The sequence below is a fragment of the Callorhinchus milii genome, unplaced genomic scaffold (genome assembly GCF_018977255.1).
Source record: "Callorhinchus milii isolate IMCB2004 unplaced genomic scaffold, IMCB_Cmil_1.0 Scaffold11, whole genome shotgun sequence".
Classification (NCBI taxonomy): Eukaryota; Metazoa; Chordata; class Chondrichthyes; order Chimaeriformes; family Callorhinchidae; genus Callorhinchus; species Callorhinchus milii.
The window spans coordinates 7,517,699-7,530,926 of record NW_024704752.1 but is presented as its reverse complement, the minus strand read 5'-3'; the positions used below and the strand labels follow the sequence as shown (position 1 = coordinate 7,530,926).

Sequence of the window (13,228 nt, the reverse complement as noted above, 5' to 3'; positions counted from 1 at the left end):
TACTGTAAAGTGAATTGACTGTATGTTTTGTGGGCGAAACATGGCAGCTAATTGCGCACAGCAGTGTCCCATAAACCTTTGTGGATAGAGTGACCAAATTATTATGAAGGGATCACTGCCCCTGGAAAGTGATCCACCAACCAACTAACAACCAGGTTCTTGGTTACTGCTAGGTAAACAGAAGCGTGTTTGGAACGAGCTGAGCTCTTATTCCTATTAGGTTCCTGATTGTAATGTTCTGGCTGCATAGGTTTGGTCTGCAGACTAGTTGCTGTTATACAATATCTTATGAACTAAGAATCATGTTTTCACAGCTCCGCCTCTGCCTAGCAGATATCAGAGATTTTCAATTGCACAATTTATAATTTGGCATGTTTTGGTGACATTTGCAATTTCTTTTCTTCGCCTTCTTTTTCTGTCTTTTGGACCTTAAGCACAAGTTCATTATATAATCCAAATAAGGTAGACATGAACCTGCTTTGACACCAATGATGAAAAGATTTGGCAGTGACACTCAATGCTGATCCAGAAATCATTCTTGTTATATAACAGAGAAAGGCGTCTGAAGATACAGAGCAAAACAGAGTTAATTCATAAATTGCTGTGGAGTAAGATACAATTTCAGCACCTATCATGTTAAGAGTTTGCAGGATGTAAAATCAGAGCTATGGAACATACAAAATTGTTAAAGTCATCTGACGTATGATGGCTCTTCCCAACTTAGCTAATCACCCAAATCAATTGATTAGCAGTGTAAGCGAGCCAGGGAGAGAAAAATGTGACATTTCCCCCTGAACCCAAATGTAAATAGACAAAAATTCCCTCAACAGGAGTCCAGCACACTGCGCTGCATTATTCAACTGCTCAATTATTCAGTTATTTACAATATATAAAAGAATAATCCTTGCTTTTGATATAGCACCTTATCATGTGGTTGAGATGTCTCAAAATGCTTCACAGAATATGCTGTAAAAAGTGAATTGACTGTATTTTCTGAGCGAAACACGACAGCTAATTGCGCACAGCATATCCCACAAACAGTTGTGGATTGAGTGACCAAATTATTATTTTAATTATTACTTTTTGAAGGAATTATTACCCTTATCATTCAAAAAAAACATTTCTAGATTTCATGCAATTTTTTGTCAGTGCATTTTTTGATGAAATTTCCAACATTGCAGATTGTTTCTTGGTGGCTTCTGACAATCCCAAATGGCCATTGAATGCATGAGCAGTTGGGGAGGGGGACAGGAAGGAGAGATTATTGAAGGTCAAATCCAGTCAAAGCCGAAGTCACCTGGTTTGGGGTTCAATCGAGACTTTCTGTGGAACTGGTACCCTCTTTACTATTTTTAGCATTGCCATGTTTTTAAAAGTAGGAAGTAAAAGAAAAATATCCAAATAGAAAGTTTTATCGAAAATCCTTATTTGGCTTTGCAATACTTTTCTTCACAAAACAAAAACAAACAAACAGACAGACAATCAAGTAATCAGGCAACTCCCTTTTCTCTCTCTCGCTCTCTCACGATGTTCTCTTTTGCCCTTCGTCCTACTTTACACCTGCTGTCCTCCTCGCTAGATAAACAGATTTGTCCAACTCTCTCCCCACACTAGGCAAAACTCTTTGTTTTTAGCGTTACTGGGAAGGTTTTAAAGTATCAGACCAAGAGTGAAAGAATTTAGTCATTATCTTTGGGCCATCACCATACCAACTGAAGCTTAATGAAATTGTGGGCAAAATTTGGAAAACATCTGGACTGCATATGATAATATGGTGTGTGTGTACACACACTCACACACACAATACTCAACAGCTCTTTTTGATTTCTAAAATATTGACACACAATAATAAAAACACCTTCTTGGGAGCAACTCTGGTGCATCTGAATTTATTGTGTCTCACAGGTAGATCTATAACATTTCTTGAATCTTGGAAAAACACATTGCTAAAATAAAGGGTATGATTTTGGCTCATAGAATCTAACCTTACATCTGGACATAGCATTCAGCATCTGTGTTTTTAATTGTTCTTGAGAGATTGAATGATTTGGGCATAGCACCAAAGAACCTGTGGGATATCTTGAGTTTTTGCTCCCAAAAATATCCATTTAATATTTAACACAAGTGTCTGCTCTCTTTTTTCTGGATGAATGACATTTTTGGAAAGCACATTTAACATAGCTCTATTTAGGTATTACTCTGGTTGTGGGTATGCGAAAAGGTCATGGCATTGGATTGAATGACTAAATTATTATTAATTGTTTTTTACAAGGATTATTACCCCCGGAAAGCGATCCGCCAATTGACTAACAACCGAGTTCCTACTTGCTGCTAGGTAAACAGAGGCATGTGGAGTAAGGAAACTTATCTAAGATTTCACCTGCCCGTGAATCGAACCCAGGTCCTCTCGCATGTGTGGCGAAACTTCCTTTCCTCTCCAAGGTCCTGGAACAAGCTGTTGCTTCTCAGCTTCACTCCTGCCTCTCCCGCCACTCACTTCACAAACTCCTTCAATCGGGTTTCTGTGCTGAGTTTGACACTCAACTACTCTTACACATACGTGCCACTCTGCCTTCCTCCACCTCTGCAACATTGCCCAGCTCCACCACTGTCTCACACTTGTGAGCTGCAGAAACCCTCATACATGCATTCATAACACTGAGGTTTGACTATGCAAACTCCTTGCTTGTTGGCCCCCCCAACTCCTCCCTCCATAGGCTGCAGATCATCCAGAACACTGCAGCCCATGTCTTTTCCTGCACCAGGCTCCGTGACCCTATCGCCCCCATCTTTGTCAGACTCCATTGGCTTCCCATCACTCAGAGGATACAGTTCAAGATCCAAGTCCTCACCTTCAAAGCCCTCGATGACCTTGCTCCCCACTACCTCTGCGACCTCCTAACCCCCTACCATCGTGGCCGCTCCCTCCGCTCAGCGGACTCCATCCTGCTTCACATTGTCCACCTCACCTGCCCCATCTTTGGCGGGCAAGCCTTCTGCCCCTATCCTCTGGAATTCCATCCCATAGTCCATCCGCCTTGCCCCCCTCCCTTGCCTCCTTCAAGATCCATCTCCATGCTTTCGATCACCCTGCTTCCTCCGCTGCCCTCCACCCTCCCCAGTTCCCAACCTCCAGCTCTGGTCCACAACACTGACTGTCCAGTGCCTTGGGATGTCCTCCCGAATTGAAAGGCACTATACAAATGCAATTTTGTTGTTGTTGTTGAGTACTCTAACAGATACACTACATCTGACCAGTCAAGACATCCCTTCATATCACTCCCGCTGGACCAGTAAGACTCTGAAATTCATTGCTAAGCACAGCCTGACAGCGATGAGGTGCTAGTTATATTTGGGAATTGCAGAGAGGATTGCTGCAATCTAACATTGTATCTTTTCATAATTCATAATTTCATAAATTGTCGAAAATATTGAAGTGTATCTAAAACATCACAATGATTTCTATTGTCGTAAAATGACTTCTATCTCCCAACACATGGTGAGGAAAATAGAAGTATTAAAAAAAAGCGAATCATCGCTTCAAAATAGATATATGGTATTTTAAGTCTGAATGGTTAAAATATTTATCTGAAAGTCAAATTCTGTAATGGTTTATCTTAACCCACAATTTCACACAGAATTGACAAATCAAACCATTTACTTAAAAGGCTCAGACAATGTAGAAATAAAGGCAACAGTTAATTATTGATCTGTTTTGGTTAGTTTTAACCAAGTTTGCTAGTCCCCATGTTCTGTGATGTGGCTTTACACTATTCTTATTGAACGCTGCATTCTCGTAGATTAGCACTGTATTACACACACATACTGCAAGATGAGGCACATACACTATTATTTCGCCCACAAATATAGTTAATTCACTTTGCTGTCTATTCTGTGAAGTGCTTTGAGACGTCGAGAAGACATGAAAAGTGCTATATCAAATGCAAGGATTATTATTATTATTATAATCTTGTCTTGACATCACAACTATGAAAGCAAACAATAGCGAAATCATTGCATTTGTTTGTGTTGATAACAGAAGTCAGGAGAAGTCAATTGACCTATCCTTTCTCTGCTGGTGTGTAGCTCATTCACTGGAGCCATCTCCTGTCACACTTCCCTGGAACAAAATTTTCCTCCTCCCCCCTAAATGCAAAACACTGCAGATGCTGGAAATCTCAAACAAAAACAGAAGTAGTTTCCAACACTCAGAAGGTCAGGCAGCATCTATGGAGAAAGGAAAGTGAGTCAACCTTTGGGGTCCACTCATGTGCTCTGAAGGTAGACCCCAAATGTTTTCCTCCTTCCCTGTTCCCCTTTTAGATACTATTGTAGCTCAGTGGTTAGAGCACTCGCTTTGCAAGCGAGAGACCTGAGTTCAATTTCAGGCAGAGGGCGAAACCTTGGGCAAGTTTCCTTACTCCACACAGAGCCTAATAATAATCCCTCCAAAACCAAAACAATAATAAATTGGTCATTTTCAATCTACGACTGTTTGTGGGACATTGCTGTGCGCAATTGGCTGCCGCGTTCGCCCACAAATATACAGTCAATTCACTTTACAGTGTGTTCTGTGAAGCGCTTTGGGACGTCCTCCCGACGTGAAAAGCGCTATATCAAATGCAAGGATTATTATTATTATTATTGTGAACTCTGCATCGAAACTCCTTGTGAGAAAGCGCTCACATTTCAAACTCCCCTCTATGTGCAATTAAACACTTATATTGCAGTGGTTACAGTTACAGACCAGAGTGGGCTTGTTGTTATATGTGTGTTAGGTATTATCATGTGGGTGATTTGGTTTTAGTGAAATTCGTTCAGTGAAAAACATATCCTTCCTTATTCACTTCGTTTTGTCTTTTAAAAACTGACTTGCTAAAAAAGGTATATATTAAGGCATTTTAGTTGTAGAATCCTGCATTTTTAATTGGCACCCCCTTTTTTTTATTTGTATTACTTTTAAATATAGATTTTTTTTTGGGGGGGGGTCTGTAACTATAACTATATAACTCTTACTTTAATTATAGATCTGTCTATAACCTCTTAACCTGTGTTTAATTATACACAGAGGAGCTGTGACGAGCGAATATAATACAATATTACATATGACAGTACATTATAATTATGTGATAACTGTGATTTATATTATTATTATTATTATTATCCAAAGGGTCTCAAGGGGCTTAAGGAACACTCCATCTGGACCAAAAAAAAAGGATCGTGTTTATATATATATAGAGAGAGAGAGAGAGAGGGAGAGAGACAGAGAGAGAGAGAGAGGAATCTCTTGGATAACTTTCTGGACGAGGAATAAAAAAAAAGGGATGTGATTGCAAACTCAAAATTGCCCCCCAGCAGAGTGGGAGTGTGCGGATGGAGGGTACGTGGCTTGGAACTGAGTTAAAGAGCTGTGATCGAGGTATTATGTGACACTGAGATAGACACAGACACACAGACAGACAACACACACACAGACATCACACACACAGACATCAGCCCTGCGATTACACCAGTGACAGTAACAAAATGCTCTGCTGATCCCCCTCCACCCAACACCCCCCCAACACCCCCCCCACAACCTTCCCAGATTTCTGTGTGGGGCAGAGAAGGGGCTGAACCCCCCACTGCCGAACAATGACAGAAACACAACCGACTTATGGGGAGAATTTATCTCAACTCCATTTGGATGTATTCGGTGAGTCTGAAATGAGTGCAAAACTATGTGTTTTTTTCCCCTCCTCCTTCGGTTGGTCGTTTTAAGACTGTGTGTTATGTGTGTGTATGTATGTGTATGTATGTATGTATGTATGTGTGTGTATGTATGTGTATGTGTGTGTATGTATGTGTGTGTATGTCCTTTGGATGTGTGACAGGTAAAATCAGAGAACAATAAAGGGGTGAATATTAATTTAATTTGAAAGCCACCAGTTTAAATACAGGTTAAACCCCCCACCACCCCCCAAAAAAAGAAGTCATCATTTCCACGCTCCTTCCAAAATGTAAGGCTGTCTGTTTTCCAGCTGGGAGAGCGTGCTTTAACTTTAACCTTACTTTAAACTTAGTTTTTGACACTTTAACGGTTCAAAGTAAACATCTTCCTTAAGAAAACGACCCCGAAACAGAAAGATAAATCATTCCAATTCTCCACCGATGCCAATTCTCCAACGGCCCCTCGTTTGCATTTGCCTTTATAATTTTATTTTATTTGCTATCCACACGGTTTATCTGTGCCCTCGTCTTGTTTTCTTTTCTTTCCTTTTCTTTTTCGATCGCGCAGTTTCATTCGGATTTTATTGGTAACTGTGACACGGAAAGCCGCAGGAATTTTATCCGCTCTGCAGTCGCGAAAAACGTTAGGATGCGATGCATTTCTTCCGAAATAACACGTTTCCCATCTAATTCGGACGCGACATTTCGCTGCATTTCTCAAACCGCAATTTACTTTCGTTCCAACGGGTTTTATATCCCAATTCGATTGTTTTTTTACAACACAAGTTGCCTGTTGTGAAATATGTGGGCTGAAATTTTTACTTTTATGCGTTGCTTTCAGTAACAGTTTGCACTGAAAGCAACTTTTACCAAAGTTTAAACTAAGTTAGAGAGGGAAAAAAAGATAACCCCACCACCACCCAAAAAAAAAAACTATGGAACTCTAGAAAAGCACGGTTATTATATATAGCTTTCAATTGATAGCGTTCGTTTTCCAAACTTATTCAGAAGAGAGAATCATGTTTTGTGTAGGGAAGCATTTTCAAAATTCCCAAATCTAGCCTTTAGACTTTTAAGGTCTATCAGGACTTTAAACACAAGCTTTTAGCCATGGTTCTGCACATTTTGTTAACTTCTTTGTGTGATTTTTCCTGAACGTTAAACAGAATGAGATTTCCTTTAGAGTTAAATGGATCTATTTGTTTTTCTGTACTGTATAACTATCCCCAGTATATATACATATGTATATACACACACACACACACATACTCTTTAAAAGAGATGACATTTTAACTTTAACTTTTCTGTTGGAATATAATAATAATAGTAATAATCCTTGCATTTGATATCTATCACGTCTTTGAGACTTCACAGAATTTACTTCATTGTGTTCCTGAATACTTTTTTATTTCAACTGTGTCCCAATTTTCCATCTCTACGATGGCGTGTAGTACACTTACAGCAGTCCCCACCCCCACCTCCCCCACCCCGGCAATATTATCCATCCACGAAAAGACCGAAGAGAAATATATCAGAAATAATAAACTAAAATGATCATGTTGAGAGTCGTACAATTATACCGTACTTTAAAGAATCCTAGCTTTGTAATAAAATAATTCCGATATACGTGGCACAAAAAAAGTATTATTATAGTCCAGCTCTGAAAAAATAATATCAACATCTGATAGCTTATAAACTAAACAAAACATCTTGTGATAGTGATGATTTAGTGCGGGAACCTGGTAGGATTAAAGCAACGTTGAAATGATAAAATCTTGCAAAACCAATATCTTTTGAAGATTATTTTGCTATCCGGCTTATAAGCGATGTCACGGGCACATTTACTGGAGTCTTTTTAAATGTCGGGTCTTTGACATTGAAGAGTTGCATAATGTTGTACTCGGCAAAATGGAGACTGTTCTCAGGGCGAGTTAGTGGAGCAGGAAACAGATGGAGCGTCCAATTTGTGCTTGAGGTGGTCATATGATTGCAAAAAACGCTGCCCAACTTCAAAACCATGAAGTTCATAAAATATATCCATTCAATTCACCGAATACTGGAAAGTTATGGTAAGTTATGTTTAAATGGAATTTGAATTAAGGAGGGAGAGAGGGAGGGAGAGGAGAAACAACAGTATTAATAGACTATTGCAGTTTGCACTTTGCAAACTATTACAGAATGCAGTTTGTTGAAATATCTGTGGAAAGACTTGCCATTCAGTTTTATTTATGAGATGGAAAATATAAAGTTCTGAATCATGGGTTATCTGCTCCCACCTCTCAGCATGGGAAAAAATATATTTTTTAAACAATGGAAAATTAAAAAAAATTTAGATTTGAGCACTTTCGATTAAAAATGCAGCAAAGATCGCTTCTGTGGTTAAAAACTTGAAAGTTAAAATTTTTGTCCTCTCCGAAAATATACCTGATTTAGCAGCGTGCACTTATAATGGTGTTTGGCCATGTAGTGAACTCTGATAAATTCCTCATCTGGGGGAAATTTTACACCAAGACTTTGTGCGTCTATCCAGTAACAGACATTTCCAATATTTTCAGTGTACTAGGATATATGGTTTATGTGTGTGGGTTATTGTTTACCTAGCAGTAAGTTAGGACCCGGTTATTAGTTGACTGGCGGATTGCTTTCTGGGGGTAGTATTCCCTTAATATAATTTAAAATATTAATTTGGTCACTCAATCCATGATTGTTTGTGTTTGCTGTACGCAATTGGCTGTCGCATTTCACCCACAAAATATACACTTTACAGTATATTTTGCGAAGCGCTTTGAGACATCTAAATAAGGCGCTATATCAAATACAAGGATTATTACTGTTTAATTGATAACAAACCCTTTCAAGTTGCAGCTAAGCTAAATTAGTTCAGTTGGCAGCTGATGATTCTTCTTCTGCAGTGTTCTGGAGTTTAATGTGTGATCCTCAGTGGTATTCTCACCTCTTGAGTCAGAAAGCTGTGGTTTCAAGCCCCACATTGAGGCTTTCAAATTGATATAATCTAGGCATGGAAATACAGTGCTGGGAGGAGCGCTGGATTGTTGGAGGTACCGTTTTTCAGATGAGATGTTAAACCGATGCCCCATTTGTCTGTTTAGGTGAACATAAAAAGATTCTCATAAAGCGAAGCGCGTTTCTTTCGGTGGTCCAACAATCCCTCTGATAAAGTAGATCATCATGGCTGTTTGCGGTAGATTGCTGTGGGCAAACGGGCTCCCGAGCTTGCCTACAAAATACACAGTCACTACACTTTACAGGAAATTCTGCGAAGTGCTTTGAGACGTCTTCCCAACATGAAAGGCACAATATCAAATGTAAGGACTATAATTATATATCCAAACACCGCACCTACCCTTCCCATCCCCTACCTTGTAAATAGGCAGCTGTCAAGCCACTAATCTTACAGATATCTTACTAACTGATTGCAATTCAACCTGACAAGGGAAACTCATTTAACACTCGTAAGTTTGAAAAACAACTTTAGGGTCCAAGATAGAGATTTCCCTGTCTTTTCCAGAGTTGCTGATGAAAAGGAAGAAAAGGGTTGTGTGGCTCGCCAGTATTCTGCTGCTTCTGTCACTGCTCATCATTGCTGTCGGCATTTACACCACGACGAGGACAGAAAACATCAGCATCATCGGCTACGCATCCGGGATCATTGTACGTAAACCTGAGAAAGTCCTGCAAGGACCAGTTGTGATTATTTATTTGTGGGCGTGTCAGCCAGGTGTCTGATACATGCGGAAACCCATCACCATGCTTAAGAATATTCAAGCCAAACTGAGAATTCCATGCACATGGAAATTCCAGAGATAGATTGTTGGAATGAAATAGACACTCTCTTCCTCGAGGGATGAATCCTGTTTACCTAATTCCAGAAAGTATTAGGCATAGGTTGGCAAGAGCCAAGGCTTTGGGATTTCAGAGTTTGAGACACAACCTGCGTCAAGAGCACTATATACATGCAGTTTGTTGTTGTTGTTTTGGTCACTCACAAAATACCGTCACTTTGCTTTACAATCCTGTGAAACGCTTTGAGCTGTTTTGACAATGTGATAAGGCACTATATCAAAAGCAAGGATTATTATTATATATAATAATAGAAATGCTAGGAATTGCAGGAGAATTTGTTGTTAATAAAAGGGTGCCCACCCTGTGGAACAAGGCAGAATAGAGGGTTTCAAGAGGAGCAAGCTCTGTTCCTGTAAATGAAATGAATTTGAGACTATTAGATGATGAGAGGGATATATTGAAGGAATTTTTGAAAAGTTGGAAGGACAGGTAGATGCATAAAAATGTGTAAAAATAGGTCTATTTTTGCCTGAAATTGTTACTATGGTCTGTTCACCTACAAGATGCAGTTATTCCACTTTACATTAAATCCTGTGAAACGTAAAAGATTCTGTTTCAAATTTAGTATTATTATTTTTTTTAGCTTTCTAGTACAGTTTTAACAGTGGGTGGAGTGATTTATTGCTCTGAATGATGAATGAACAGTAATCACAAAACTGAACTTGTCATTACAAAAAGTTTGAGCAAGGACATGATCTAGTTCTTTAAATTCTTTAGATTGTGCAAGTAACAAATAGACTATTGGACTCAGGTATTGAGAGCAGAACTGGACATCAAGGGCTTAAAATCAAAAAGCCTTGATTAGGACTTTGGAACTCTCTCCCTCAATCTCTCTGCCTTGCCTCTTCCTTCCCCATTTTCAGATCATGCCTGAAGACCTTCCTCTTTGACCCCGACTTAGATTCAGGCTATGCCACTGTTCAGCACTCCAAGATGCTACCCCACATGAAGGGAACTATATAAATACAAGTTGTGTTATTGACTAGAGATCAGAAAGTTTTATTCCTCACAGAATAGTGGCCATATGGAACAGACTCCCAACAAAAACACTGAGGTCTTAAAAAAACAAGGGAACAGGGTAAGTATCTGGCAGGATCTAACAATACTGGATATTATAGCTACAGACTGAAATGAACACATTCTCCATGGAGCAGAATTGGTTTTGTGCTGCTGGAGGGAGAGGAGACATGGTCTTTGGATGAGTGATGATGGGGTTTGAATAAAGTTATGGAGTTTTTACCTGATTAACTTTTGGTGATCAGGGATCATGGAACTATGCAGAGTTCACCTGCAGGAGATAGACCAGCTGTGGTGTAATCCACGATGGGGCAGGTTATAATAATCCTTGCATTTGATACCGCACCTTAACACTCCATCAAGATGTCTCAAAGTGGTTCACATGATTTTACACACCATGTATTTGTAGGCAAATGTAGCAGACAGTTTTCACACAGCAGTGTTCCCAAAAACAGCCATAAAGTGAGTGACCAGTTTTATTTATGGGAGATTATTGGCCAGGACCAGCAGAAACTCCCTTTTTACGAATAATGCCACTGGATCTTTAACGTCCACCTGAACAGGCATATATTTATGGATATGTGCCACACATGCGCTTGAGGGGCCTTTTCTGGTTCCACACTTTTCTCTCTGTCTTCATGTGAACATATTAAAACTCCTATTTTCTTCCGTAGCTTGCCTTTGGATCATTCCTTGGACTACTGGGTCTTTTTCTAGAAGAAAACCGAAAACAGCTGGTGAGTTTTTTTTTGCAATTATCTGAGCTGTAACAAAGTGGCCTTTACTGTGAGCAGCGTTGAGATAATAGACTAATGTGACACAGACCTTTTCCCAGTCGGAGTTCTCTGTACCTATTAAAGACAGTGTTAATGTGCCCAATATCTGATGAACATTGCAGTCATTTCAGACTCTCTTTCCTTCATGGTTCTCCTTCCTTAAGGAACATGTTGTTGATAATTTTTGCCTGGAGATTATTTGGGTGTTTTCTGAAGCTCTAGATAATGTACATTTCCCTGAGTTTAAGATGAGAAAGTTGGTTCCCTTATTTGTGGAGTCATGTTCTGATTGAAACTTGACTTGGAAGAGACACATTTGCTGCCTGGTACTTGCTTATGGATTTGATGGCGACTGAATGTGATATTAAGGTATTGCCACAGAAGGATTAAAATGCTGATTAAACAGTTCTTAATGAGAAAACCGACAATGACAACAAAATTACATTTGTATAGGGCCTTTCACGTCAGGAGGACGTCCCAAGGTGCTGGACAGACAGAGTTATGGACCCGAGCTGGTGGTCAGGGATGGTGGAGGGCAGCGGGGGAAGCAGGGAGATCAAAATCACGGTCGAAGAGGAGGGTCTTGAGCTGGGTCTTGAAGGTGGCGAGGGAGGGAGGGAGCGAGGCAGAGGGACTGCGGGATGGAGTTCCAGAGGGTGGGTGCAGACTGGCGGAAGGCTTGCCCTCCAATAGTGGGGCGCATGAGGTGGGGACGTGAAGCAGGCCAGGGCGCGCTAAACGGAGGGAGCGAGCGAGCAGGATGGTAGGGTGTTAGGAGGTCGCAGAGGTAAGGGAGAGCAAGACTGCTGTGGAGGGCTTTGAAGGTGAGAAGCAGGATCTTGAACTGTATCCTCTGTGTGATGGGAAGCCGGTGGAGTTGAGCAAAGATGGAGGTGATAAGGTCGTGGAGTCTAGTGTGGGAGAGGACACAGGCTGCAGAGTTCTGGATGATCTGCAGCCTGTGGGGGGAGGAGTTGGGGAGGCCGACAAGCAATGAGTTTGCCTAGTCAAGCCTTGATGTAATGAAAGCGTGTATGAGAGTTTCGGTGGCCTGCGGTGTGAGACAGTGGTGGAGCTGGGTTACGAGGTGGGGGAAGACAGAGCGGGTCATGGTACAGATGTGGGGTAGAAAGGATAGCTGAGGGTCAAACAAGACCCCAAGGTTCCGGACTGGCTCAGTGAGGTGGAGTGTGCAACCATGGATGGTGATGCTGTCAGCGCCTGAGGTGTGGAGGCGCTGACGGGAGCCGATCAGAAGAGCCTCTGTCTTTTTGACGTTCAACTGAAGAAAGTTAGCTCCCATTATTAACCGTGGGTTAATGAAGAAATGTACAGCAGATTATAAATCAGGGCCATCTTATTATAGTATGGTTCCTCCAGATCCAATATCTCTGCGGGAGCAATAAAGCGAAGTGAGAAAAAACAGTCAACTTTCAGGTTACCGTTAATGTCACGTGTGTTATGCACAGGAAGTTCCATTGACATCACTTTGTGTTCCATGAAACACAAACTATGATGTGGGTCACTCCTGTGTGTGATTCTCAGTCACAAATGTGCCAGATATAGTCAATTTGAAACTACTGTTATTTATAAAACGAATGGGAGTTTTGGGGTCTAATGTACTTTGGTTGCTAAAATAGTGATCTTTCTGTTGTATCTTTCTAATAAGAATTCCCATTATAAACACTTATTGGAAAGAATTGCAGCTGGTCGTGATCTGCAGACATTAAATCCCCATTTGTCTTATCGTACAGCAGCAGATGAAATTGGGGAATTTTAAATATGACTGAGAAATCGCCCACAATTGTCTCAAAGCACTTCACAGGATTTATTGTGGATTTTTGTAAGCTGATGTCAGCTTG

General features: G+C 40.5%; 1 protein-coding gene across 3 annotated transcripts in view; it reads left to right on the top strand.

The window, feature by feature from the left end:
- Positions 1 to 5,294: 5,294 nt before the first annotated feature.
- The window catches only part of LOC103179695 (transmembrane protein 255B), a 30,214-nt gene continuing 22,280 nt past the window's right edge, over positions 5,295 to 13,228 (top strand). For 2 of the 3 annotated variants that reach the window (XM_042338950.1, XM_042338948.1), the window contains exons 1-3: positions 5,295 to 5,695; positions 9,239 to 9,381; positions 11,265 to 11,327. In XM_042338950.1, the coding sequence (XP_042194884.1) occupies positions 5,635 to 5,695; positions 9,239 to 9,381; positions 11,265 to 11,327 (267 nt within the window). In that variant the 5' untranslated portion in view covers positions 5,295 to 5,634. The remainder of the gene's footprint in view (positions 5,696 to 9,238; positions 9,382 to 11,264; positions 11,328 to 13,228) is intronic. The other variant, XM_042338949.1, reaches the window with a different exon arrangement.